Here is a 27,182-nt window from a genome sequence, read left to right as displayed (position 1 = left end):
ATAGGTTGTGCCGCAAAAATAATTTTCATAGGTTAATGCTAACCCTCCGATTTGAATGTTAGAGGGTTGATCCTAAACCTCTATAGATCGGAGGGTTAGGATCAACCTATGGAAATGATTTTTGGGGCACAACCGGCCATACCGTACTTTTAATAAAGTGAGGAGTGCCCTCATCAAAATACAGTAGTGCGGATAACATTTCCCCATAAATATCCACAAATTGAACGGTTAAGATTATCCTATAGAGAAGAAATTTGGTTGTATGTATATAAACGTTCACAAATTGAAAGATTAGGATTTAGGTGAATGAAGCAATAAATAAGGGCGGTGATAAATTCACCCCCTACTTTTCAAAATGGATTGTACAACCCACAACATAGGATGATCCAAACCGTCCATTTGATGGGCCACATATTAAATAGGTTTTGCCCCAAAAATCAGTTCCATAGGATGATTAAATCTCTATAGATTGGACGGCCAGGATCATCCTATGGAAATGACTTTTTGGGGCACAACCTATTTACATTGTGACCCATCAAATGGACGGCTTGGATCATCCTATGGTGTGGGCTGTGAAGTCGATTTTGGACGCATTATCGATGGGTAAAAATTGGTGTGCACTGCCAAGAATATCCTTAAAAAGAAGCAACAATTTCTATCAAAAATCATTACGGGATGAAGAAAGTGCCATGGGATATGAATAGAATTTTTGGCAAAGAGTAGAATGAATTGGTAAGGATTTAGGCTTTGATGTGTGTGGGTAAAAAAATAGTGAATGTTTGGAGTTATCTTTGAGGGGCAAAATAGAGAATTGCTAGGGTATTTATTGCCCAAATGAATGCCGAGAATACCCTTAAGGAAAATAGAAATGTCTATGCAAAAGTAGGTATTGTGCTGGAATGTGGAACATGAATGGAAATAATGCAAAAGTGAGGTGACTTTAACCCCTGATTCACGCTTTATCTACTACAATAAGCTGGGATGAAAAGAAGAGAGTTTTTTTCATTTTTTTGAAAATTACATGAGAATTACACATCACATTTTTTGACTTTTTTGAACAAATGCACCCATTCGACTCATATAATTTCAATCCTACCCCCTCCTTTATGCTTTTAACAAAGGCACCCATTAAATCATATAATTTCAATCCTACCCCCTGCTTTATGCTTTTAACAAAGGCACCCATTAAAGCCATATAATTTCAATCTTACCCCCCTCCTTTATGGTTTTTTAATAAAAAATCTATAGGGTGATCTTAACCATCCGATTTAAGGGGAATTATGGAAACCTCTATAGATTGGACGGCTAGGATCAGCCTATGGAAATGATTTTTGGGGCACAACCTATTTATGTTGTGTTCCATCACATGGACGGTTTGGATCAACCTATGACGTGGTCCGTACAGTTCTTTGTCTGCCTGTGCATCGCACGCACCCATTAAAGCCACATAATTTCAATCTTACCCCCCTCATTTATGGTTTTTTAATAAAAAATCTATAGGGTGATCTTAACCATCCGATTTAAGGGGAATTATGGAAACCTCTATAGATTGGACGGCTAGGATCAGCCTATGGAAATGATTTTTGGGGCACAACCTATTTATGTTGTGTTCCATTACATGGACGGTTAGGATCAACCTATGACGTGGTTCGTACAGTTCTTTGTCGGCCCGTTCATCGCAAGGGTTTTTTTTACTAGTATATAGTATAAGGATTCATGCCCCTTTGTCTCCTGCGCACGTGTCATAAGAAGACACTTTCGTCTCTCTAGATAAAGTAAACCTCGGCTTCGTATTCTGCCCTTCTTTTTAAAGCTTCAATAGAACAAAAAGAAAAGCCAAAAAAAAAAAAACCAAAATGTCTCTGGTAGATTACGCCCCTTCTTCGGACGAAGATGAAGCAGAGATCTCAGAAGAAGAAGATAAAAAAGAATCTGATCCTCCTCCTCTTAGATCGTCTCCTAATCCCGATTTTCATACCCAGTAATCTTCTTCCTCTTCTTTTACCCTAATTTATCGAATTCTACTTCTTATGCAGTAAAAATTTTCATCACTCGAAATCTTTATGGCAATGTTTTCATAAAAACCCTAGATTATCAAATGTATTCAAATTTTCTCTGTTAGATTGAATTGTGTGAGAAATCTGAAATGTAGGGAGTTGGTAATTTAGGGTTTATCATATAATGTTTTTCTTCTTTTATTTTGTTTTGGTTTGGTTCTGATTTCTGTTGAGAATTATGGCACTTATGTGTTCTGTCTGATTTTTCTTCCATTGATTGTTAATTATTGTTTCGTTGTATGCAATATGTCAATATTGTGAAGAATAAAACAATCTTTTCTTCAAATTTGTACTTGGAAATTGGAATTGAACAGAGAGAGAGAGAGAGAGAGAGAGAGGCGGTTGCGTCTTTTCAAATTTTGGGTTATATTATTATTATGGGAAAATTACATTTACACCACCCCCCTCTAGTTTTTGACACATTCAACTCTAACCTTGACTTTCAAAACGTGACAAGTACACCCCCTGAGGTTTCAAAACATGACAAATACACCCCTTCCGTCAAGGGTCCGTCAATTTAACCTGACGGAAAGCCTGAAACTAACCATGGTTAATATTTTGGGAACAGAAATACCCTCACTTGCAGAGGGATTAGGGTTATGCCATTTCCCACCGCCGCCATCGTCGCCACCTTTGGGCACCGCTGTCATTGCCATCTCCGACCACCGCCGTCACCTCCACCACAGACAATGAAACCTCATCCATGGCTACATCAAACCCACATTTCGAAAAAAACATTGATAAAAACAAAAAAAGCCCAAAAATATTAGGGTTTATGTGCAAATCATGATAAATGGTGTGGATGAACACAAATAAAACTCCTAAATTGAGGGTTTATGTTGATAAATAAACAAGGGTTTGAATCAAACCCTAATTTTCAGTTGGGGAAGACGAGGGCATTTTGGTCATTTCTGCCTAGCCGTCTACTCCGTCACGTTAAAAAAACTTCAGGGGGTGTACTTGTCACGTTTTGAAAGTCAGGGTTAGAGTTGAATGTGTCAGAAACTAGAGGGGGTATATCTGTATTTTTCCCTATTATTATTTGTAGAACTTTATTATTCATGAGGAATTCGGGATTTCTGATTCGGTAGTTTGGCACTTGGAAATGTCATTGCTTCCCCTCCAATCACGAACAAATAAATGGAAAAGTAAAAAAAAAACACAAAGTACAAGATAAACACTGAGATTTTACGTGGTTCAGGCAAGATGCCTACATCCACGGGTGAGAACACGATCTTCACTATGAGAAATTACAAGGATTACGATGGATTAATACAAAGCCCACCAACGCTTACCCTTACCCTTGCTTCCCAACCAAGACCCTAAACAAGAGAAACCCAAGACAACCCGACTCCCTTAGAGATAAACCCGAGAAGAACCCCCCTCTCCTTTTCTCTTTCTCACGCCCAAAAGCCCTAGCCCGAACATCCAAGAGAGAAAGGCCCACTCTCTTCCTTTTTCAGCTGCCACACTCTTGCCTTCACACCTATTCACACAAGAGTTACTGAACTCTTATATCTACGTTTCCAAAACCTAAGCGAAAGGTAGTTGTTGCTATTTCTGGTTTCCACCGAATCACACAAACCAATGGGAAAAAGGCAACTTTCCCAACAGGAAGAATACAAGAAAAAGATAATGAAATAAAGGTCAAAGGGTTTTCAGTGGGCCTCATCATATTTTGGTCGGCTTCTCTTTAAAAAAATGTGCAGTTTTGGTGTTGTAGATGGTGGGAGCTTCAAACTTATGGTAGATAGTATTTTCAAATATTCTTGTTTCAAGCCAAGTCCAATGCCACTCTGCAACGTAGACCTTGAAAAGTCACATCCAAGCCCATGCCTTTGAAGCTGGTTTTCTATCTTCCAATTTTATTTTTGACATTTTCTTCATGATTTAAAATTTTGGCTAGTACATATCGTATTGGCCAATATGAATCATTTTGAGGGGTCTGATATGGTTGGACCTTTGTATCGGCACTTGTGAAAAGACTTAGGCGTATCGTCCCTGTATTGGTTGTATCTAGATGATATGGTAATGTATCAGCCATATTAACTGATACACAAGCGATGTCTCCAATATCATCTCAAGTTGATGTGATTCTTTTTAGGGGTTTTGGTTTGCTCGACAATGTGCTCTACTTTCACCTTTTATCATTTCTCCATATTTTCTATTATTTTCTTTGCAATTAAGTGTCGTATGACTTAATTCCATCAAGATCTACTTTAATCAAACATCAAATGCACAGCTTGAAGCTCAAATTAACATACTGTAGGTGATGCAAACAAAGTAAATGAGCGAGCCCATATTTTAGGAAAGATGATCCAGGAGAAACTGAGGGTCAACTAAAATCCAAAAGTAGGCCATAAGGTGTTCAAATTCGAAACAACACGCTAATCCCAATAGTGGGCCCTTTAGAGCCTAGTTCATCACAAAAAATTGCAGGCCAAGTCAATATGACTTAAAGAGATTTTTGGTAATTTTTATATAATGTTGGATAAATTTAAGTAGGTTTTGGTGGGCTCTCTGTAATGAAAAGTGTAATGTTTTAAAGGCAGCATGTAAATCACTTTCTATTTTTATTTTGGGTTGCTTTAAAATCGAAATTAGGCTTTATTTAGGTCGATCTAATGGCTGAAATTGATCCTACACCAATAATTAGAATTGAACTATGGTTTAAAGATGTTTTGGGCCTATAAACATTAAGTTTTGATGTATTTTTCAATAGTCAATGAGTAGTTATTAGTTGCCCCTTGGGTTTTGGGTTTTACTGTCCCTTGATCTTATTGTGATCAAACCATCTTAGTTCTCTCTGTTTAGCATTGCTTGTGAAGATTTATTAGATTATCTGTGTGGTTGTACAACTCTCTAACAGATTTTCTACTTCTGATGGAATCCTAGTAGATTTATTACATCAAGTTAGTGTTAGAAAAAGTGTAATTCAAAATATCGTTCGACGATTTGCAATGCCACCATAGAAGGCTATTGATCCACATGAAATGCTTAGTCAATTGGAGCAAATTCTTCAACGAATATTGCAAAGGTTAGATTGACACACCGGTTGTGAATTCACCACATGGAGGGAAACCGGAGCATGAAGATGTTGCTAACAGCGTGTTGAGTGATGGAGGACACACTAGCATCAACCATATTCATCGGCGTTGGTCTCTGGCATGTGAAGATCGTGATGATCAACATCAAGGGCGAAATTATGGTGAGGATCGATTTGTTCAAATACGAGAGTAAACTTGAGACTTCACATAAATGGAACGAATACCCGAATTTCATGATGAATTATTTGTAGGAGTTTCTCTTCATGACGGTAGTAGACAAGATGATTCTCTTAAGAAATATCAACATGGAGAGTATTGATTCAAAATACATTCTTGTTATCTGCAAAGATCATCAATGAAATGGCATGGCAACGACCTACCATCTTTCCAACAAGGTGTACATCGGAAGGAAAACTATGTAATCTTATTATAGATGGAGGATCCAATGAAAACGTCATTTCAATTGAGATGGTGGACAAATTACAATTGAAAGAAGAAAATCATCCTCAAACGTACAAGATATAATGGTTCAAGAAGCGAGGTTAGGTATTTCTTACCTCCGGCTGCTTAATTTTGTTTTCTATCGAACCCAATGTCCAAAGAGGAAGTGTGGTGTTGTGTAGCCCCGGCGGATGAATGTCACATATTGCTAGGGAAACTGGGGCAATATGATGGGATACTCATGGGGAAAGAAAAAACACATTCTTTTGTGATGGATGGAGAAAAACTCCCATTTTTCCTATGAAGAAAGACTTTAAACCTAAGTCTTCTAAAGAGTAAGGTTCTAGTCATCTTAATTTGCAAAAGAACATTGAAGACAAAAAAGAATTGGAAATTGACCATACACTGGATTGTAAGGATGGCATTCAAGCAATATCGATTTATAGTGTCTTTTTCTCAAAAATATAATGTTTGGTCCTAAAAAATGAATAATATAAAGATGACCTATATGAAATTGAAGATAGTTGCATCCATGTTTTTAAATTTCGACCGAAACCGAAATCCACAATACACGAAACCAACAAAATTTCGACTGAAATTTCGAAATTTCCTCCGAAATTTAAGGAATTTCAACCTAAAAATCTCGATTTTGTTAATTATTTAATATTTTCCCGAAATTTCGGTTTCGGTGAGGACCGAAACACATTCCGAAACTGAAATTTGAAACCATGGTTGCATCTATGATACTGATAGAGAAGAAACTATAGAAGATGGAATTGTCATGAATGAACGAATGAAGCTACACTCAATCTCAACTGTTATTTCCGAAAATATTTCTCTTGGAATAGAAATTGTTCCTAAACCGAGTATGATTTTGAAGAAAAAGTTTTTGAGGAAGAAAATTTTGTGCCTTCCATGATTTTTTATTTTTCAAGATTACAGGAGTTTAATCCAATCCCAAATATTCTATGGTAAATCAATCTCAAACGATGGAATTTTTCTCTTCAAGAATGTTGGAAGATATTTCCTATTGTTGAAAGAGAGGAGATAATCGGTATTTTACTATTGCTTGATAAAGTAAAGCTTAAAGGAAAATTAAAGATCAGTAACTCCTTATTTTTGCGTAGTCGATTCAGCCTTGAGAAATTGACAGCATCATTTGATAGGGGACCATCCTTCACGAAAATCAGCAAGGGGTTAAATATGATTGTGGGGTCCATAAGAAGTGCATTAGGGTTTTTCCTTTATTTTGTAGGGATATAATTGTCTTTTTTTTATTTTTTGTGCTAAAGGGCAGTTTTGTAATTTTCTTATCATTTATTGTCGTGAAAGTGATAGGGTTTAGATTAATTAAGTGTTCAGGTTCTCTAGGTTCTATAAAGTTGTAGATTGAGTTACTATTGACTTGAGTCGTTTAGTATTTAGTTTTAGTACACCATAATCTTTCGTATTCTAAGTCTCTCTATATTAAGGTTTGTTTGTAAGTATTTTAGTGCATGAATGAAGAATTGAAAAAGCTTGTGCTTGCAATTTTGCAACCTGTGGATGTGATACCTATTGTCTTGGTGTGATTCCTTGACAAACTCTATCTTCTATCAAAGTTACTGGTTTTCTTTAAATTTCATTTTCTTTGAAAGTGAATCTAGTCAGTTCTTCTACGACCTCTTGTTTCATAATTTCCAATTGAGCTATGAATCTTATTTTCAAGTAAGGTGTTGGGTTCCCATTCCCATCTTTACAATCTTCTGGGATCCGTTCCTAACTTCAAGAACAGTCCATGATCCAGGTTTCTGTAATTTTTTGCTGGCAGCCCACACAGACCTTCTTTCCTGTTTTCGGCAAACTCTAACAAATCTGGAATTGTTAAAACGGTGAGACTAATCCCGGGTACATTTCATGTTATCTAGTATGATATTTCTATTCCATGCCAGTTCAGATTCAGTCATCTTTGAACATTCTACTAACTGAACCTAGCTTGGAGCCAAGTCATTGCCTCTAACTAGTTCAAATCCTACCAACTTTCAAAACTTTAAAAGCCCTCCCAATTGGTCCTACATCATCGTTACTTTAACTTTTCCAATGATGGTTGATTATCATAATCGAAGACTGAAACATGGAATAACAAGCCTACAATCAAAGGTATGTGACTTTCAAAAGTGATTTGTGAAAGTGAGACTATATAAGTTATTGGCACGTGAAGATGCAAACTCGAGGACAAGTTTTTTTCCCAATTCAAAAGTAATTTGATGCAAGCAAAGTTCATGATTAAGCCATAATCTGTTGCACTAAGTTGTATTTCCTTCTTCTTGGTTATGCAAATATAAACAACACATTCCCTGCTTTTCCTTTTGTTAAAGTATAAAAGATAAATAACGCCTTTTTCCAACAGCTTAAGCTTTTGGAGAAGTTGGTAAGTTAACATGGTATCAGAGCCAAAGGTCTCGAGTTCAAACTTCCCGAATAGCAAAAATCCACATGCGATGGTAGGCCCAAAGTGGGACCACATGTGCCACGTGTTTAACAAGTGGGCCACATGTGCAGGGGAGTGTTAAATTATAAAAGATAAATAACGCCTTTCTCCAACAGCTTAAGCTTTTGGAGAAGTTGGTAAGTTAACACCTTTCATTTAGATTGTTTTTATTATTATTTTGTTTCCACAAATTGCCAACTGTAAAGTTTCTTGTATTTTTCAGGAGTTTGATAGCTTCTTCACATCAACAATCTGGTAGTGCCTCACATTCTTCTGAACCATCTATTGAGAAACTTCCAGATGCGTCATTGCTTTTTGAATCACCTGATTTTTTGTCTCATCAAGTGAGTGCTGGTAATCACTCCTCTAGAGTCACAGCTGCCAAGGCAGAAAGTGCATCACGCAAGAGAGAATCAAATGGATCGGTCTTCTCTCGTCCGTCCACTAAACATCCAAGAGGGAATATGCCACATTCAAGAAACTTGCCGGACACTGTAGGTGGCCTGCTTGTTCCACCACAACTTAATGGCAGGTCAGTTTGTAATTTATTCGGTAGTTATACCTTTTCATTGAATAAATGCAGTGTTCAAAATTTCATCCATGCTCCTTTGTCACCTTCATTTATAGTGGAGCCTAAGTCAATCAAGCCTTAACAAAACTTAGCATGCGAACATGTGGTACACCTTGCTTTAGAAATGAAGTGGCATTGATATTTAAACATTTAAATCTGGCCTGGATGACTGTTCCCATATTAAATTAGAAAACACTTTAAAATAATATATCGCAATATTAATATATTAAAGTACTCTCATTTTTTTTTTTGAAAGGTATTATAGTACTCTCATCATTCTTTGTGTGTGTGTGTGTGTTATATTGCTCTTGTTGGTGTCTCTTCTTGTTGTTCCGCATTATCATGTCATAATAAACATCTAACCTATGTTATTCTTTTTCAGTGGAGATTTTATTTATATTATGTATGCATTATAAAAATGAAAGACCAAACACATTAGTGTTTGGCCAATACTATGACAGCTATTAGAGATCTAATTAGGGAGATAGATCCATCAAATACGCCGACAAGGAGAGTGGGCTTTTTAGGGAGGGAATTGAGAGAGAAATATGCATTGAATTCACTGTGCTTTTATGGTTGTGTTAGTCCTGTTTTATGCTTTCATTTATGAGTTACCTTTTGTGTGGGGCTATCTTAGCCCTCTTTTCTTTTAAACCAGCCCTCTTTTAATACAATCTTTCTTTATCTCAAAAAGGAAAATGATTTTTGAATCCAGTTCAACTAACTTGGCTCCCAAATATTCCTTAGATATCAATTAGAATAATAAATTCCTGAATTGCCTGTGTGATTGGCAATATCAAATTTATAAATCAGAAACAGATTTTTGATTCGACTGGATGAATCTGAGTTAGGTTTCTTTGTAGATCTAGGAAACTGATGCTTTCCTGATCTCTTGTCATTTCATCTCTTGTATGGAGGCTCTATTATTCATTTGGTATCTACTTATCTATGGGGTTAATTTCTGCACCACTTTGATTGAAAATATCCCAAATTATTCTACCTCTGTCACATCTGGTGGATAAGCCCCTAGTCTCCTAGTATCTGTACCATCATTGTCAGTAATGCAAAACTTGTGCCCCCCTTCTTTATCAGGGTTTTTTTTTTTGAAATGATATTATTCATAAGTTTTTTTCTAACAGATTCTTGTGTTTTTTAGTTTCCAGATAGCATAGGTTTTATTTTGATTGAGAAATGTTTGTTCTGGTAGTTTCTCTTTACCATCCTTGTTTACTGAGAGTATGAAGTATTCTTTTTTTCATACACATTACAATGTTATGATTCGTGGGCAATGCCTATGGCTTGTATTTAAATTTTTTTTCTTTATTAATATGAAAGCCTTCCTATCTGCAAACTGATCAGAACCGCTCTGAATTTATCACGGACGGTTGGCGACTCTAAAGGCTAGGCATCTATTTTTCTTTCATGAGATTATCAAGTACTCTTTTTTGATATTTTTGTTAAAAGCTTGAAACTGAATGATGGCCTGTGCCTTGATGATTTGTACTTAGTAGAGTTTACCAAGTCTGAAAACCATGTGCTCTCCATTGTGTTTCAATTGCTGTATACATTTTTCAGTAAATAATTGAATTCTGTTCTTTTACCACCTTCTTATTTAATTGCATCGTTCAATTTCATTGAGAAAAAGAAAATCTGATGATATTGGTATATTTTGGCAGGAGCAATGTTGTAACAGAAGACATAGGCAAGCTGTTTGTAAGGAGATTGCACTGATCCATCACGCTAAAATTAGAACTTACAGCTTAAGTTGTCACATTTGTATCATCTACTGCTAATATTCTCAAACAGATGACTTGGAAAGAATAGCATTTGTGAAAATTAATAGAAATCTCATGGTATTTCTTCGGCAAGGTTACCCCTATTTATTTATATCTTTCTATATTTATCATTTGTTTTCCTTCCTTTCAACCATTTCAATTTTTTCGGGTTGCGGTCTTACTATTTCTAAAAAAACAGTTTTTATATCCCAGTCTGGTACCTTCCCATGCAGGCTAGGATAACTGAGAAGGAGCCATACTCATGCACAATTTACACAGTTCATGTGAACCTCGCTACGCTTATATTTCCCATATTTCATTTCAATTTTCTGATATAAATTTGTAGTGAGACCAATGCAGAATACCTTAGTTGCAATGCAAAATACCTTATGTTGTGATATAGACTGCTTATCTACTTGGTTGAAAAAACATAACAAATGGTGTTGGCATTCAGTTAGGGATGGGTGTGAGAAGTCCAATTATTTTATGGCAAGGCTCACTAGATTGAGAAGGTTTTCAGAGCATGATTCATCCATGTTGGGCCTAACTTGCAGGCAAAAGCCACTCTGCTTGGGCCAAGTAATTCAACATGGGGAAAGCTTAAAACTCCAATCTAAAGAACTATAGCCATATGTGGACCTCTTTGGATGCTTACCAAAATTTGGCCCTTTTCAGATATCTTTAGTTTAATTTTGTTGGTAGTTGGAGATCAAGGCCTCTCCGGAAGCAATTAACCATCTATTTTGTAAAATTATGGGGGAATTTGCTAGGCAATTTCGTGGAAAGGAATTTTTCTGCTGACTTTTGCATGGGACAACAGCCATATAGGCTCATTCATTTGATTCATCTGAGGTGGCTGTTCTCTTGTGCAAAAGATTCAGCAGAATGCCCTTCAGATGTACTGAAAAAAACTAAAATCACCCAACAGAACTAAAACCTTCTTACATCCACTCTTGTTTTACTATCCCATTCAACTGCAACAGTGAAGTTAATTTTGAGTCCATTGGGCTCAATCGATTATCAGATTCCAAAACAAACAGGTCTGATTATTGGATTCAAAATTAAATGCAATTTTTATTTTTGAGTCCAAAAATCACTTTCGGACTCAAAATCAATTCTCAAAATCCAAAATGAACAAGGCCTCATTAGTAGACAAAGTACAATATTAATACAATTAACCTCACCAAAGAAACAAAAAAATACTATATCCAAATATTTTGTGTAGGCTACTCATTGTCGCTGCTCGAAACCGCAATGTGTGTGTTTGTTTGTGTGTGTGTGTGTGTGTGAGAGAGAGAGAGAGAGAGAGAGAGAGAGAGAGAGAGAGAGAGAGTTTCCTGCTTGTGAGCTTGCCTGTGGTTTTTGTTTTGGCTAGAGAACACCTCTAAAGTGGCAATCAGCAGCAGATGGTCTGTGGAAATACAGCAAAGTTGAAAGGGCTTCCGGAAATACCCGCTACCACCTCTTCACCTGCCAAACCCCCTTACCACCCATGGCCATCCCCTAGCTCCAACCCTCCATAAGCCAACCTCACGAACCCAAAAGACTCCCAACTCAATCCCATTCAACCGAGTTGTTCATCACCCAAAATCCATTATCTTGTCCAAAGCCATTACCATCAAATCCATTTATAAAAAATAAAAATAAAAAAGAAAGAAGGGAAAAACCACTTTTTACCACAGCTCTCCCTAACCCATAGGAATATAATACGGCGCTTGGAAGAGAAACTCAAGTAATCCCACGTCTGGGGGGATAGCCTCAAGAACAACGAAAAGAATAGGAGAAAAAGAAGATGTTTTTTCATTGTTCAAATAGAACATTACAGCTTGGTTTTATCATAAAGACTTTCCTACATAATATAGATCTCTGACCGAAAATGGAATAAGACAAGTACTATAAGATACTATTGCTGAATATAGAAGAAGGAAACTAAAAACATTCTTGCTGTAAATAGAATAAGAAAACTACTAAAAATACTTTTTTGAAATGGAAAACTAAAAATACTATGATAAAAATAGAGGGAAAGTCTAAAGATCTGTTCGTATCAATTTTCCTTATCCTTCAAAATGACCTTGTCCTCAAGGTCTAAATCTGGAAATTGTTGGTGCAAGTCACGTTCGTATCTGTTGCATGTAGTGAGCATAACGGTGATATCATTCCTTGCTTAGATTTCTGCAGAACCTTGGTCATCTATTGAGAGTTCATCCTTTGAAAATCTCCTGGCATGGAACCCCGTAAAACAAATTTTTGACCGTTACGAGAAAACTCCGTACGTAAATTTACAAAATCCCACATTATTGGGCATACCGTTGTCAACCATTGTATCCCTAGAACCATGTCGTAGCCGCCTAATGGCAATAAATGCGCTTCAACACAAAAATTATTTCCACGCATCGTCCAGTGAAATTCACTACAGATCCCTGTACTAAAAGGTCGAGTACCATCCGCAATAGTCACTGGCAAGGGATTTGTTTTCTGCTTGACACAACCAGATCGTTTCACCACTCGCGGGTCCAGATAGTTATGTGTGCTCCCGGAATTCACAAGGATCATAATCGGCATTTTTTTTTTACAAACCACCTAATACACATAGTTGGGAATTACGGTGAACCTGTAAGTGCGAACACAGATATCTGTAAATCCACAAGTGGAACTTCTTCAGGGGAAATATCAGTATTTCCATTTCTGCCTCAACCTTGTCGTTATCACAACCTTCTAATAGAAACAGTTGGGATCGCTTACAACGGTGTCACGGTACAAACTTCTAGTCACAGTTGTAGCAGATGCCTTTTTCTCGGCATTCCATCATTTGTTTTTCGGTGAGGTGTTTGATGGGAGGAAGGCCATTGTTACCACCAAATTGAGGTTTCGGACCTGGCGGTGAAGGCAGTAGAGCAGGTTTAGGAGGGGGTCGAGGACGACAAGTAATAGCATCAACTGATTCCTCATGTAGCCCAACCAACTCAATGGCCTGATCAAGAGTTATAGGCTTGTGCAACTGCTGATCTAATCTCATCTTTACATTCCGCAAGGAACGCACTTACAAAAAATTGATCAAGAAGATCTTTAGTTTTACTAGATAAATTCTCAAAACGTTTTCGATAAGCTACAACCGTCCCAGTCTGTTGAAGCCTCATAATATCTCTAGTTGGATCATCTCCCACTTTTGGTCCAAAGCGCCGACAAATAGCCTTTTTGAAGATCGGCCAAGAAACAATTCCATGGGTGTGCTCAAACCGTTGGAACCATTGAACAGCTTTCCCTTCCAAGTGAATCAAAGTTAGGGCCACTCTTTGCTCCGTATCAATTACATTAACCCCAAAAAATTTGTCACAACGATAAACCCAACCCTTCGGATCATCGCCTGCAAATTTAGGAAAATCTATCTTTGCATAATGGGGTTGGAAAGTACTTGAAGGAGGGGCTGCAATTCTCTCTGATCGACATTATTACTTCTAGTTTTCGAATCAGCAGGGACATTACGAATGACTGTCGCTCCCAAGAATTGTAGAATCTCTGTAAACTGATTTGTAGTCGAAGCCTCTATTCGAGCAACAGTATCCTGCAACTTCATGAGCTCTTCCGAATGATGAGAGGCGGATTCTTGCAGTTTAGAAATTGCAGTAGAATGGAATTTCAATTACGCCTCAATTTGTTTAAGTCTAGTTCCATCTACCATGATTATCGATACGCAAGGCGGAGATCATCGGCTCTGATACCACTTAATACCCACGTCTAGGGGAATAGCCTCAAGAACAACAAAAGAATAGGAGAAGAAAAATAGAACATTATAGCTTGTTTTTATTATAAAGACTTTCCTCATAATATAGATTTTCTACTGAAAATAGAATAAAACGACTATAAAATACTACTGCTGAATATAGAAAAAGGAAACTAAAAACACTTGTTGTAAATAGAATAAGAAAACTACTAAAAATACTACGATGAAGCTAGAAGGAAAGGCTAAAGATATGTTCATATCAGAATACCAGCATCTTACCCTTTTGTTGTATTCATGGTTGTCTCAAGGGTCATGGTTTGAGAAGCATTGTAGATAAAGCATTTGGAAAATTACTGAAATAGGAAGAGGAAACGACCCAAGTACAAAAATCTCGCTAAATCTCGGTGTGATTGAGAGAGCCGAATTTTGGGTGTTTGTGTTGGGGTAACTATCCTAAAAAATCCTCTAATGTTGCTGATTTTAAGGTGTGGGTGGGCGGCAGAAATCAAACTTCGGGTGAAATGAAATTTGGAGCCCCAAAAGTTCCGTTTGGGAAATGGTGTAAAACTAAATTAGTTTGCCAAAAGCGATTTTGTAGGAAAAATCCAAACTAAAAGCGGAAATTTTGATTATTTAGGGAGGCAAACCTTAATCCATAGCGACAACTAAAAGCTGGGAAATCGATTTGGTGCAAGAAAAATTTGTCCAAAAAACCTTTTCTTGGAGAAAAGGCCAATGACAATGGAAAAAAACATGCTTAGTATATAATATAGGAAAATGATATAGAGACCTAGAGTAGGACGACCTAAAACGGGACCTGCAATGAGAATATGCCATGTGTTAAAGAAAAATTTAAGTTTTGCTGATTTCCCTAAACTTATGGGCTCGCGTCACAAGTGATGTTGTGGCGTGAAACAATTCGTTCGGTCCCCTTTTCGGTCCTACTCTCGGTTTCCCTAGCATAGATAGATGGCAATTTCATCTTTGAATCCCAAAAAAAAAAATGCGTTCTCGGTTTCTCCCTACACCACAGATATCGTAATGCCCTATTTGTTTTGGATTTTGAGAATTGATTTTGAGTCCAAAACAGATTATTCGGCTCAAAATTAAATACATTTTGAAGTCCAATAATCAGTCTTGCTTCATTAGTAAAAGATTATTAGGCCCCATTTTAACTAGTTCAGGATGTTCTACAAGATCAATGATTTTGATTTCACATGCCCCATATAGACTCAAAATTTTTAGTAATAGTTCTTTTTGTTACATAAACAGGACAACCAACATACCATTGTCAACTACATTATAATGGTTTTAGAACTCAGGGTTAGGATCATAACTCAATTCGAAGGTGCTTTGGGTTGTACCCAAAAGGGAAAAAAAAAAAAAAAAAAAATTCCGAGGAGAAAACATGAGATACACTAGCAAGACAAGATGTCTTGATTAACCTTGTACATGGCACACATGTTGAGTAATCTTGACCATTGATTTATGATGGCCCACAAGATCGATAGACCTAATTACCATCAATATAAGAGACTCGCAATGATCTATAATATCAACATTCTCATTGCACATACATATCTCCGATCCAAAAATTATAATTAGCATTGATCACAAATGGGACTGCAAATGAAGAATAAAGCAGCAGTCAAACATGATCTTTACATTTAGAAAATCAATTGCAGTTCTAACATATACTAGAGAAGTATCCATATTGAGTAGGGTAAGGGTAGAGAATTATCATAAATCTTCCAATAAATCCTTGTTAGTTAGCTAATCTTTTATTCAGACCTTGGGAGCTCTGAAGCATACATTATTGGATCAAGCTACAAAAATTGGTGATCAACAGAGATCAAGTAATCTATTAAAAACTCTACATACAGTCAGTTAAAAGTGCATGAAAATCTCTGCAGAAGTATATGGTTAATGAGGTACTTGTAATGTGAGGTTGGGGGATATTATTGGTCCTAATGTTTCGAGATTTTATATGGTGTACGCTAGCATAGTGAAGTATTTTTTCAAAAAATACTGTACAATGTATACCATAGGATGATCCAAACCGTCCATTTGATGGGCCACAATGTAAACAGGTTGTGCCCGAAAAATCATTTCCAAAGGATGATCCTAGCCCTCCGATCTATAGAGGAACTGCATATTATGGAAACCTCTATGGATCGGAGGATTAAGATCATCCCAAGGAAACGATTTTTGGGGCCCAAGCTGTTTACATCGTGGCCCATGAAATAGACAGTTTGGATCATCCCATGGTGTAAGCCGTACAGTACTTTTTGAAAAATACTGCATTATTCCGGCTTATACCATATAAAAACTCTTTAATTTTTCAGGCATTATCTGGACCGCTAGGGAGCGGCACATAACCATCAATATCACCAACTGTATGCTTGGTTGATTCGACCGGAATGCACTTTAATCCAATAGCAACAATCATGCTAAAGAATCCAATAAGGATGCTCATTAACCACAATTGCCAGCTTAGTGGTACGGTGCTCGCAAAATCACCTAGAAACTCTATAATTAGCACCTGGAATACGACTGTGGAGACCATCACAGCTATGAAGATCCAGCTACTGAACATGCCACGGAAAATATTTATCTTCTCCATCTCGCGGCTGTTTATTTCATTGAACACCTGAGAGAAAAGAATCAGAAGTACCATGTAAATGTTTTGATCATGGAAAGTCTTCAGGTGTGTAAAAATTGATCATATAGCAAGAGTGATTATTAGAGAGCTCAAGTAATGTGTATAAACAAGTATCTGTATTAAGTAACTCAATGTGTCTGACATTCTCACACATGTTGGACTCCAAGTTTCACAGGTCATCGCTATGTGGTAAGTGCCAATAATCACAAAGAACAAATCAAAAACATGGTTTGCAACTGAGTATTTGAGAATGACACCATCATGGTGCAAAATAACTACTGGTATGGTTCATTATAGAGTACAAGAAGAGCTATGAGTTCATGGACTTGAGAATTCCAACAGCTCATAAAAGTTAGGTTTTTGTGACCATGGAACTGCAAGATTCTTTGACCAAACAGTGTGTAGAGATGATGGAGAGGGGGGGATTTTCATAGGTGAGGAAAGAGAAATACTTCATTCATAACAATAAAAAGAGTGACTAAGTGAAACATTACCCTTACTCAATGGTAAACCCATCACCGCTCAAGCTGATGTGTTCCTTACAGCAGCATAGTAAGCTTGTTCACAAAGGAACATTTGTATATTACATTTAAGTAAATTGTAGTCACTTTACAAAAGTGGCTGATTATTTTAACACCCCCTCAAGCATGGTACAAAATTTTGGTCTAAAATGTGTCGTTTGACCAAAATGTTTTGTTTCCATGAGAGATGAAACAAAATTACAAATTCAAAATAGATTCGAAAAATTATAAGATTTGAGTGCTTAATTTTTAATTTTTTTAATATCTCCATATTTTTGAGACATTTGCAGATTGTTTGTTCACTTGTTGGGGTCTTGCATTTCTTCACCTCCTCTTAGAGTGGATAATATCATTTGCTCCATTTTTTCTGTATTTAGACAATCTCCTTTGATTTTTTTTTGGCCAATTTCTATCACTGCTTTTAGTAAAAACTTATACTGTGAGCATCATATATGTTCATATATCTATTGCACAGTTTTTCGTGATTGTTATCAGCTATTATCTCACATTGCTCTTGGAAATCAGTTGTTTTTCTTCATTTCTTTTTCTGACACATATTTTTGGCCATGTAACTCTTAGAATCCTATAAGTCCTTACCTTCTGAGAATAACCCTATCTCCATAAGCCCCATCAAGCTATCTACCACTACTTATTTACAATGGTCCAAAGTCATTTGAATTGATGTCAAAGCCCGTATGAAGAAGATACTACTTACTGGGGCCATTCCAAGGCCTAAGGATGGCACCATTGATGAGAAAGTTAGACACTGACAAATCCATCATCTTAGGGTGATTCTTCAATTATATGGAGCCCTCAATTTATCACATCTAAATGTTCTATGAGCCGACATCCAAATTATGGAACAAGTTAGCGGAGACGTTTGCTCTTAGTGAGCATGGTCACAGGATATAGCAGCTTTCTCAAAGCATTGTCAGGTGTATACGAGGGGAGAAGATTTAGAAGGATTAAGTTGGTTAATCAAAGAATCGTAACTTCACAGAGGAAGAGATTGAACAGACCATTTCTTCAATGGCTGGGGATAAAGCTCCGGGCCCGGACGGTTTTCCAATGGCATTCTTCCAACATTTCTGGAACACCCTTAAAGGAGATATTATGGTTTTTTTCCAGGAATTCCAGCAAAGGGGGATTATCAGTGAGGCAGCAAAGGCAACCTTCATCGCTCTAATCCCTAAAAAAGAAGGCATGATTGGGATCAAGGACTTCCGTCCAATCAGTCTTATGCATAGCATCCCCAAAATTCTAGCTAAGCTTCTTGCAAGAACAGTGAAAAATATCATGGGGGATTTTATATCCCAGTTCCAGGGAGCCTTCGTGGAATCGATGCAAATCTTGGATGGTGTTCTAATTGCCAATGAACTTATTGATTCAGTGAAAAGAAGTGGATGCTCGGGTCTAGTATTAAAACTTGACACATAAAGAAGGCCTACGATCATGTAGATTGGGATGTCCTTAATTTCTTACAAGAAAAAATGGGATTTGGACCAAAGTGGAGGGAGTGGGTGTGGGTTTGAGCGCTTATATCATCTAACTCTTTCTCAGTCATCATCAATGGTTCAGCGGAAGGATACTTCAAGGCATCGAGGGGTATCCGTCAGGGGGACCCTTTAGCACCATATATGTTCATAATGGTGGTTGAGGCTCTCAGTCAGATGCTCACGGAAGCGAACAGAATGGGCTTGATTCGCGGGTTGCAATATGGGCCTTCTAGTGAAGAAATAACTCATCTCCAATTTGCGGACGACACACTAGTTTTCCTGCAAAATAGCTCTCTGGCTATCCCAAATATCATGAAGTTATTCAAGTGGTCTGAGGTTACCTCGGACCTTAAAATCAATTTCAGCAAAAGTATGCTCCTGGGAATTAATTTGGATCAGAGAGAGGTTCAAGGATTAGCAACGCTAATTGGATGTAGTGCTGGGACCTTTCCTGTATCCTACCTTGGTTTACCTCTAGGGTTTGGAATACCGTCGGCCACCCAATGGGACCCGGTAGTAGAAAGGATTGAGAGGAAACTAGCAATGTGGAAGAAGAAGTACATCTCTCTCGGGAGAAGAATAACATTAATAAAAGCGGCACTCTCTAACATGCCGGTGTATTTCTTGTCTCTTTTCAAAATTCCGGTGAAGGTCGCATTGGCAATCGAACGATTACAACGGAATTTCCTATGGGATGGAGATGGTAAGTCAAAGAAGATGAGGCATCTAATTAGTTGAGAGAAGGTCACACAATCCAAACGGAATGGGGGCCTGGGTATTGGTAAACTCAGAATGCAAAATAAATCACTACTTCGAAAATGGCTATGGAGGTATGGTGTTGAGAAGTCGGCTCTATGGCAACGGGTAACAAGGTTGAAATATGGAGCTAAGTGGGGGAATTGGAACATTAATAAACCATCGGGAGGAAAGGGAGGGAGCTTGGAAATCTATTTGCTCGGTTAAAGAAGACTTTGTGCAAGAAATTCGTTAGAAAGTGGGTAAATGTACGAATGTACGATTCTGGCTAGACCATTGGTGTGGTCAGTCATTACTAAGCATGGAATTCCCAAGGCTATTTAGAATTGCTATATTCCCCGAAGCAACGGTTGTAGATTACCTAGTCAGAGACGGTCAGGGAGGTAGAGGCAGACGATCAGGGAGGTAGAGGCTTCTGGAACATTCGCTTATGTCGGAACCTCAAGGAGGAGGAAATCCAAGACCTACAAAGACTCCTTTCGATCGTGGAGTCAACATATTGCTCACAGTTTAAGGAAGATGGGCGAATCTGAATCCCGGCATCTAATGGGGATTTCACTGCAAATCCTTCTTTACGATTTTAAACGCTGGACATCAATCTCCAGTGAGGCGTATATGGAAATCTCTAGCTCCCCCGAGGGTAGTTGCCTTTGGGTGGACTTTGATCCACAGGAAAATCAATACATGTGATCGCCTAGAGAGACATTTCAGCCTGGCAAGTATGTGTGTACTTTGCCAGGAAGATGAGGAAACTTTGGATCATCTTATGCTACATTGCCCATATTCATACCATCTGTGGGTTAGAGCGATTGGAGCTTTCGGTATTTCCTGGGTCTGTCCTGAATCTATTAGCTCCCTTTTCCTTGGATGATGCTCGGGTCCTTTCAGTGACACGGGTCGAAAGCTCTGGGCAACCTTTCCTTATGCCATAGTTTGGAATATTTGGAAGGAGCGAAACAAACGGATTTTTGAAGAAAAAAGTAGAATTTCTAATCGAGTGGCTTCGAACATCAAAGTAGAACTGGTCTCATGGACAAAGTCTAAGAAACAAATTCCCTATGGGATGGGAGATCTTATAAGGAACTGGTGGTCGGTTATATCGGACAGAACCATCAGAACCAAGCCTAAACCCAAATGGGTGCCCCCACCAGTGGGGTAGCTGAAACTAAATTTTGATGGATGTTCCTTTGGCAATCCAGGAAAGGTTGGGATAGGGGGAGTCATTAGAAATTCTTCCGCTTCGACGATTATGACATATTCTAGACCAGCTGGTATATGTGATGCGAATGAGGCGGAAATCAGAGCCCTACTCACTGGATTGCGGTGGGCTTCTGAGCATAACCAACGCCCCTTAACTGTGGAAGGTGGAGTAGCTTGGGCCTCTGAGCTATCAAAGGGACTTTGGAAACTGCAGGAAGTTGTTGCGGAAATATTGGACCTGATAAGGGTACTCGATTCGAGAATTGAACATCGTAGGCAATCGGGGAATGAAGTGGCTGATTATCTAGCTAAGGCTGGAGCTGATAGGGAAGATATAGAAATAGTGTCATATTTGTAAACATTCTTCTTACTCAGGGAAGGATCGAGTAGTTCGGCTTATTGAACGGTCACATCTTACTTTTTGTTTCTTTGTATTAGCTCCAGAATGCCCGGGTTTCCACTTAATATTCTGTACAAGCAGGTTGGGACTCCTGGTCCCGAATGCTAATTCAATATTAATGGAATATGTCATGTTTCAAAAAAAAAAAGTTGGTTAATCAAAGAAAGGAAAGAGAAAATTAAGGTAGTGGATGGAACAAAGACAAAGTTCATGACGACTACGAGGACACTTTCAACTGACAAGGACAAAAAGAATGACTCGGGGAAAGAGGGCAAGGTTCAAGGCTGTTGAAATGGAGGAAAAATGTGGTGATGATGGAAGATATAATAATAAAGTTGATAAAGATGCTGTAGGAAACACAATAATTTTACTCACAATGAGGGTGAGCTAGTGAGCACATCAACCTAGGGAATTTGGGGAGCTTGACATTGATGGAGGCTGGAGGCTGGAGGCTGGCACAACTAGACTACTTGAAGACATAGAATCATCACAATAAGGACTAAATAAACAACGACTAATCATGATTCATGAATTACAATTTCACTTACTGTAGATTGTTGACTAGTGATCTACCACATATTAGGTTTTTTTTTTTTTTTTTGAATGGCACCACATATTAGTTTTTATGCATTACTAAGATTTTCAATTACTTTAGGCGTAGATCTAGGAAAAAATTATTGAAAAAAATCCACAAGAAACAATCCAGGGTCTAGTGGGTTTGCAATTTTCCTTGAAAACGGGGAAACTTTCAATTTGGGAGAAAATTTTAAATGGAAAATGAGTTAACCAAATGCCCGAAAATTCATTTTCCATGGAAAAAATTTCTTATAAAAGTTTTCCCTCCATCTAAACAGTCCCTTAGTTTATAGTTGTTTAATGGAGATTTTATATGGTGTAAGCCCTTATAGTCCCTTATTTTTCAAAAAGTAGTAAAGTACTGTACGGACCACACCATAGGATGATCCAAACCGTCCATGTGATGGAACACAACGTAAATAGGTTGTGCCCAAAAATCATATCCATAGGATGATCCTAGCCCTCCGATCTATAGAGGTTTCCATAATATGCAGTTCATCTATGGTCGGAGGGTTGGGGTCATCCTATGGAAATAATTTTTTGGGCACAACCTATTTACTTTGTGTTCCATCACATGGACAGTTTGGATCATCCTATGGTGTGGTCCGTACAGTACTTCTTGAAAAATAAGGGACTATAAGGGCTTACACCATATAAAAACTCTGTTTAATGAATTGTGAGTCACGATGTGCCTTGTGAGTCACTTGTTCTTGTGATGACTTATGTGATGCAGCCCAAGGCTAAGGCTTCAAGTTTCAATTTCAGTATGTGTTTCGGTCATGATGGAAATAAAAACATGTCGGTTTAGGATGGAAATAAAAACATGTCGGTTTAGGATGGAAATTTCAGCGAAAATCATGTAAAATTACCAAAACTTATGGAAACATGCAAATGATGGACATTTAAGATGAAACTTCAGAAACTGCTAGAAAAAGCACAAATGTACACTTAAAACCTATCAAATAAGGAAAAAACCATTCTTAATGGTTGAAAAACATTGAACATCATGCACTGTCGTGCATGTCTAATAATTCAATACATACCACATTTCACATACAATTCATAGGAATATAATTTGGTAACACATACTGGTATAGCATATCACTAATGCACTTACGATTTCGGTTTCGTATGTGTTCAGCGAGGATGAAAACGGAAGCATTTCAGTTGTTTTGTATCGGTTACATTGGAAATTTAAAACTATGCCCAGGACACATCATTGGAAAAGAAAAGCAGCAAAAAGGGCAGAAAAACAAGATTAAAAAGGACTTACTGAGACCATCATGTAACCATGTTGATGACAGCAGTGCCTACAATTGTGTTAAGTCATCCAAAAATTGGATGGCTTTAGTCATATGGTTATTCTGAAAATTCATATGTTTTTATTCTAATTTTAGGAAGTGTCCATATGGAATATTGGTTTTGATGTTGTGTGGTGGCCAGGACAATTTTGAAATTTAGAAGATGGGTGTGGAAACGATGTTCCTAAATTTGATTTGATCTGTAGTAGGACTATCATTAGGAGTTAAAAAAAGGTATCCTTCAATCCCTATCATGGTTTTAAACTTCCACCGGCATGTTGATTTCATCCGACATGTGTCAACTTTTGTGGGGAGCCAATCTGGAGTTTGATTCATTTCTGTGCATCTACATAACTAAAAAACTCATAAATCCAAGAAATATTTTTTTATTGATAAATTGAGTAAGTCCAAGAGTGAAAGAAGTTGAACGATCATGATGATGAGTAAGCCCAAAAGTGAAAGAAGTCGAACAATCATCAACTTTCAAAATATGTGAAACATTTATTATTAGAATGAACCCTACTGCTCCAGACATGCACGACATTGTATTGCACTTGGTGTTTGATATTTTTAAACTATGATGGAATGTTGTCTTGCCTGTGTGATGGTTTCTAGATTTTTTTTGTAATTATTCTAGCATTTCCAAAAGTTTCATCTTAAATTTTTTCAGTGTTTCCCTAGACTTCGATAAAATTTCATAATTTTTACAGGATTTCCACGAACTTCCATAGACTTCCACGAAGTACTTCCAATTCCATGAGAATCAAAGTCCATACCAAAACAGATTTTTGAAATTTTGCTCCATGTTATGTTAGGAAATAGAAGGGTGTTGCTTTAGGAATGTCTAGAAGAACAGCTTACTTAGATTTCCAAGTTTGTCGGGAATTGAGAATTAAGGATGTTAATGGGCCAGAACATATCAATTGCTTCGGCAAAAAAACAAGGGCCAAACCCAAACAGTCCTGATTCATGGTAAATTCTAGGTTTCTTAGCAGTGTCCAACCCCCTGCCACCTTTGCTGAGAATTGAAAGTTTTTGAGTTGTATTAGAAATCTAAGTCATACCTTTTTCACTTAGACCTCAAATTTCAGACTATTCTACATATGTTAGATAACAAACAATAAGCCATAGCACAACCAGAATCTCATAGTGATGGGAGCAATTGGACAACTGATGAAACCCAAAAAAAAAAAAAAAAAGAAGAAAAAAAATTGACAGTCTACATGAATCTAAAATTTAAAAAATGTAAATGGAAGCCAACCAAACTAAACTGAACCATTGGAATTCTTAAACATGAAATATAGTGCAAACAAAATCAGAGATACTTCAAGAAAACATTTTGTATCTTCTTTAAAAGCAATCGGATGGAACATTACCTGGCAAAAGACAAATGTATTGAATATGAATGTAGTTAGAACGGAACTAGCATTTGAGCCGCTAAGTTTCAGAAGCCGTTCCCCATCAAACATGAGAATTCCAATTACAACCAGCTGATAAATGCTCTGACCTATGATATTTCTCCACATAGTCCTCGTGATGAAATTCACACCCTGTCGAACTGGTGGTCTTTTCATCAGTCCATCGTTTGGAGGTTCAGTAGCCAATGCCAAAGCACCAAGAGTGTCCATAATCATGTTCACCCACAATAACTGGACAGCAGTAAGAGGAGCACTTCCTGAAATTCACAAGAAAAAATCAGTTCACATGATATTCAAAGAAAATGGTTTTAGCTACCATACCCTTCATGAAAGTATCATCAAAAGGTTAGATTCACGGATCTACATACCTACGGCACACGCCGAAACAAAATTGATCATCAGTGCAACCACATTCACTGTCAACTGGAACTGCACAAACTTTTGAATGTTTATGTAAACGGCACGACCCCATTTGGCAACATTCACAATAGTGGAAAAATTATCATCCATTATAATGACATCAGCATTCTCTTTTGCCACCTGCATGAAAAATCCACAGCATTTAAGATAAAATGATAAAGAAGATACAATTAATGATGTAACAAAACGCATATATTAACGGGAAAGCAAATGTCTCTCCGCGGGTGAGTCCATTAACCATTTGTTTATTCACTGTAAAGTTGCAAGAGAGGTTTGGGGCCTCATTTTATCGCGCCTCGGTGTGTGTTGGGTTTTTCCCAACTCCATCTCTGATTTGATTAAAAGTAGGGAGCTGTGTCCATGGAAAAAGAAAGGGAAAGTACTTTGGAAGATTTATCTTCTAGCCACTTGGTGGGTTATTTGGAAAGAAAGGAATTCTAGGGTGTTTGAAGGGGTGTCTAAAACCCCCTATTGGTTGTATGTAAAGATCATAGTTGCTTGTATTTTGTGGGCTAGAAGTCTTCCTCTCTTTAGGTTCGTTTCGGCTTTTGATCTTTGGGAAGGGTGGCAGATTATTTGTAATGAAGGAGGGAGTAAAGTTCAAATATCACAACAGTGGGAAGCACCTATGGCTGATATGGTAAAAATGAATTTTGATGGATCAAGCTTAGGTAATCCCGGTCCAGCAGGTATTGGAGGCTTGTACAGAGATTTAGAGAGTGCGGCTCTGTAGGCCTTTTTGGGGTCCATTGGTTTCTCGGATTCAAATGAGGCGGAAGTAAGAGCCGCATACTGTGGGATAAAGCATCTGGAAAGTGGTTCTTGCGATAAGGTCATCGTGGAGGGCGACTCTTCAAATGTTATATCTTGGCTTTCGGGACTTGCAGCTCCTCCCTGGAGGTTCCTATCTTTAATTGAGGAAATCTCTGACCTAGTGTTAGGTTCCTCTATTATTTTTAAGCATGTAAGGAGGTCTGCTAATAGTGAAGCAGACTCTCTAGCGAGAGCAGGTGTGAATAGGTTAGAATTGGAGTGGTTTGACTTCCTTCCTCCTTGATTTTGTTTTATTTTTTGATCGCCTAATGTAATCTTTATGGACCATCTCGGTTCTGTATATTAATATATTTAATGTTGCCATTTCAAAAAAAATTAACTGGAAAGCAATAAGTATGGGAAACATACAATCTATGCTAAATCCTTTCCTTCACTGACACTCATTTATGTATGATGATTATATATATGATTAAAGTGTTTTAAAGGCACCCGAGGCATATGCCTCAAGGTGAGGTGTTGAAAAACAACTTAAGGCATTACAAAATAATGAAATTCTAGGAAAAAAATGCAATGTTATAAAGGCAAAAGCCATAGTGGGTAAAGCCGACAAAAGGTGTATGGCTTTTAGGCATGCATAGAAAAACCATGTTTTACGACCCAAACCTATGAAAAATTGATTTTGTTTACTCCTTTATTTGTCTATTCCTCCCCTAAACACCCACTATTGATTTTGTTTACTCCTTTATTTGTCTATTCCTCCCCTAAACACCCACTACTCTTTAAGTTGGATTAAATATGGTATGATAAGACCCATTTAAAGATCAAAGAAATGTCTTTCAGAGCTTACAGAGAGTTACAGATTTTAGGAATTTTTCCCTAAACCTTGTTCTTATGATTTCTCTCCAACCATCCAACATAATCAAATCAAGGTTATAAACTTCAGTTTCGGTCATCATGGAAACAGAAACGTTTTGGTTGGAAATCTCGGTAGAAATCATGTAAACTCACATAAGCATATGGAAACATATGCTAATGATAGCATTTATAGACTGAACTTCAAGAAATGCTAGTATAAGCACAATTACACACTTAGAAACCATCAAATAAGTAGGACAACCATCCATAATGGTTTAAAAACATTGAACACCTGGTGACATGCACTGTCGCGCATGTATGATAATTTAGTATATACCAAATTTCAACCGTCACGCATGTCTGATAATTTAGTACATACCAAATTTCACATATAAGTTATATAAATATTGATACATAATGCATACACCACATTTCACATGCAATTCGTATAAATATATTTATGTAACACATACTGATATAGTATACCACAATTACACTTACGATTTTGGTTATGCATTTCGATCGTTTCGGTTTCAGTTTCAAACCCTAGATACACACATCTAATTGGTATTAGAGTATTTTCTAGTTGATCTCATAGTTTTAAAACTCCCCCGTGTCATCATGGGCTCCCCCGAGTCGACTACCTTTTGCCTTGGCAGTGTTCCATGTTTGTCGTCGTGCTCAGCGTTTTTCCCTACGAAGTCAATAAAAGCTCCTTCAC

The 27,182-nt window shown here is 37.5% G+C and overlaps 2 protein-coding genes across 2 annotated transcripts in view; one reads left to right on the top strand and one right to left on the bottom strand.

The window, feature by feature from the left end:
* The first annotated feature begins 1,788 nt into the window (after positions 1-1,788).
* On the top strand, positions 1,789-10,454 carry LOC143852952 (uncharacterized). The gene is made up of 3 exons (XM_077362626.1): positions 1,789-1,981; positions 8,239-8,547; positions 10,263-10,454. The coding sequence occupies exons 1-3, from the start codon at positions 1,857-1,859 to the stop codon at positions 10,315-10,317; spliced, it is 489 nt and encodes a 162-aa protein (XP_077218741.1). The 5' UTR covers positions 1,789-1,856; the 3' UTR covers positions 10,318-10,454.
* Positions 10,455-15,662: 5,208 nt separating this feature from the next.
* ACA11 (autoinhibited Ca2+-ATPase 11) overlaps positions 15,663-27,182 on the bottom strand; it is a 30,203-nt gene continuing 18,683 nt past the window's right edge. Inside the window, exons 6-8 of the mRNA XM_077362091.1 lie at positions 24,781-24,952; positions 24,371-24,669; positions 15,663-16,732 (exon numbers count right to left, since the gene is read on the bottom strand). Of these exons, the coding sequence (XP_077218206.1) occupies positions 16,424-16,732; positions 24,371-24,669; positions 24,781-24,952 (780 nt within the window). The 3' untranslated portion in view covers positions 15,663-16,423. The remainder of the gene's footprint in view (positions 16,733-24,370; positions 24,670-24,780; positions 24,953-27,182) is intronic.

This window comes from Tasmannia lanceolata, unplaced genomic scaffold, assembly GCF_043159265.1.
Source record: "Tasmannia lanceolata isolate RefF3 unplaced genomic scaffold, GAP_Taslan_0.1 ptg000019l, whole genome shotgun sequence".
NCBI classification, from domain to species: domain Eukaryota; kingdom Viridiplantae; phylum Streptophyta; class Magnoliopsida; order Canellales; family Winteraceae; genus Tasmannia; species Tasmannia lanceolata.
This window is presented reverse-complemented; position numbering and strand designations above follow the sequence as displayed.

Excerpts from the sequence above, each read along its gene's own strand:
- LOC143852952 (XM_077362626.1), top strand. The coding sequence starts at position 1,857 with ATGTCTCTGGTAGATTACGCCCCTTCTTCGGACGAAGATGAAGCAGAG. Across the intron at positions 1,982-8,238 it reads AATCCCGATTTTCATACCCA|GAGTTTGATAGCTTCTTCAC; the intron begins GTAATCTTCTTC and ends TGTATTTTTCAG. Across the intron at positions 8,548-10,262 it reads CCACCACAACTTAATGGCAG|GAGCAATGTTGTAACAGAAG; the intron begins GTCAGTTTGTAA and ends ATATTTTGGCAG.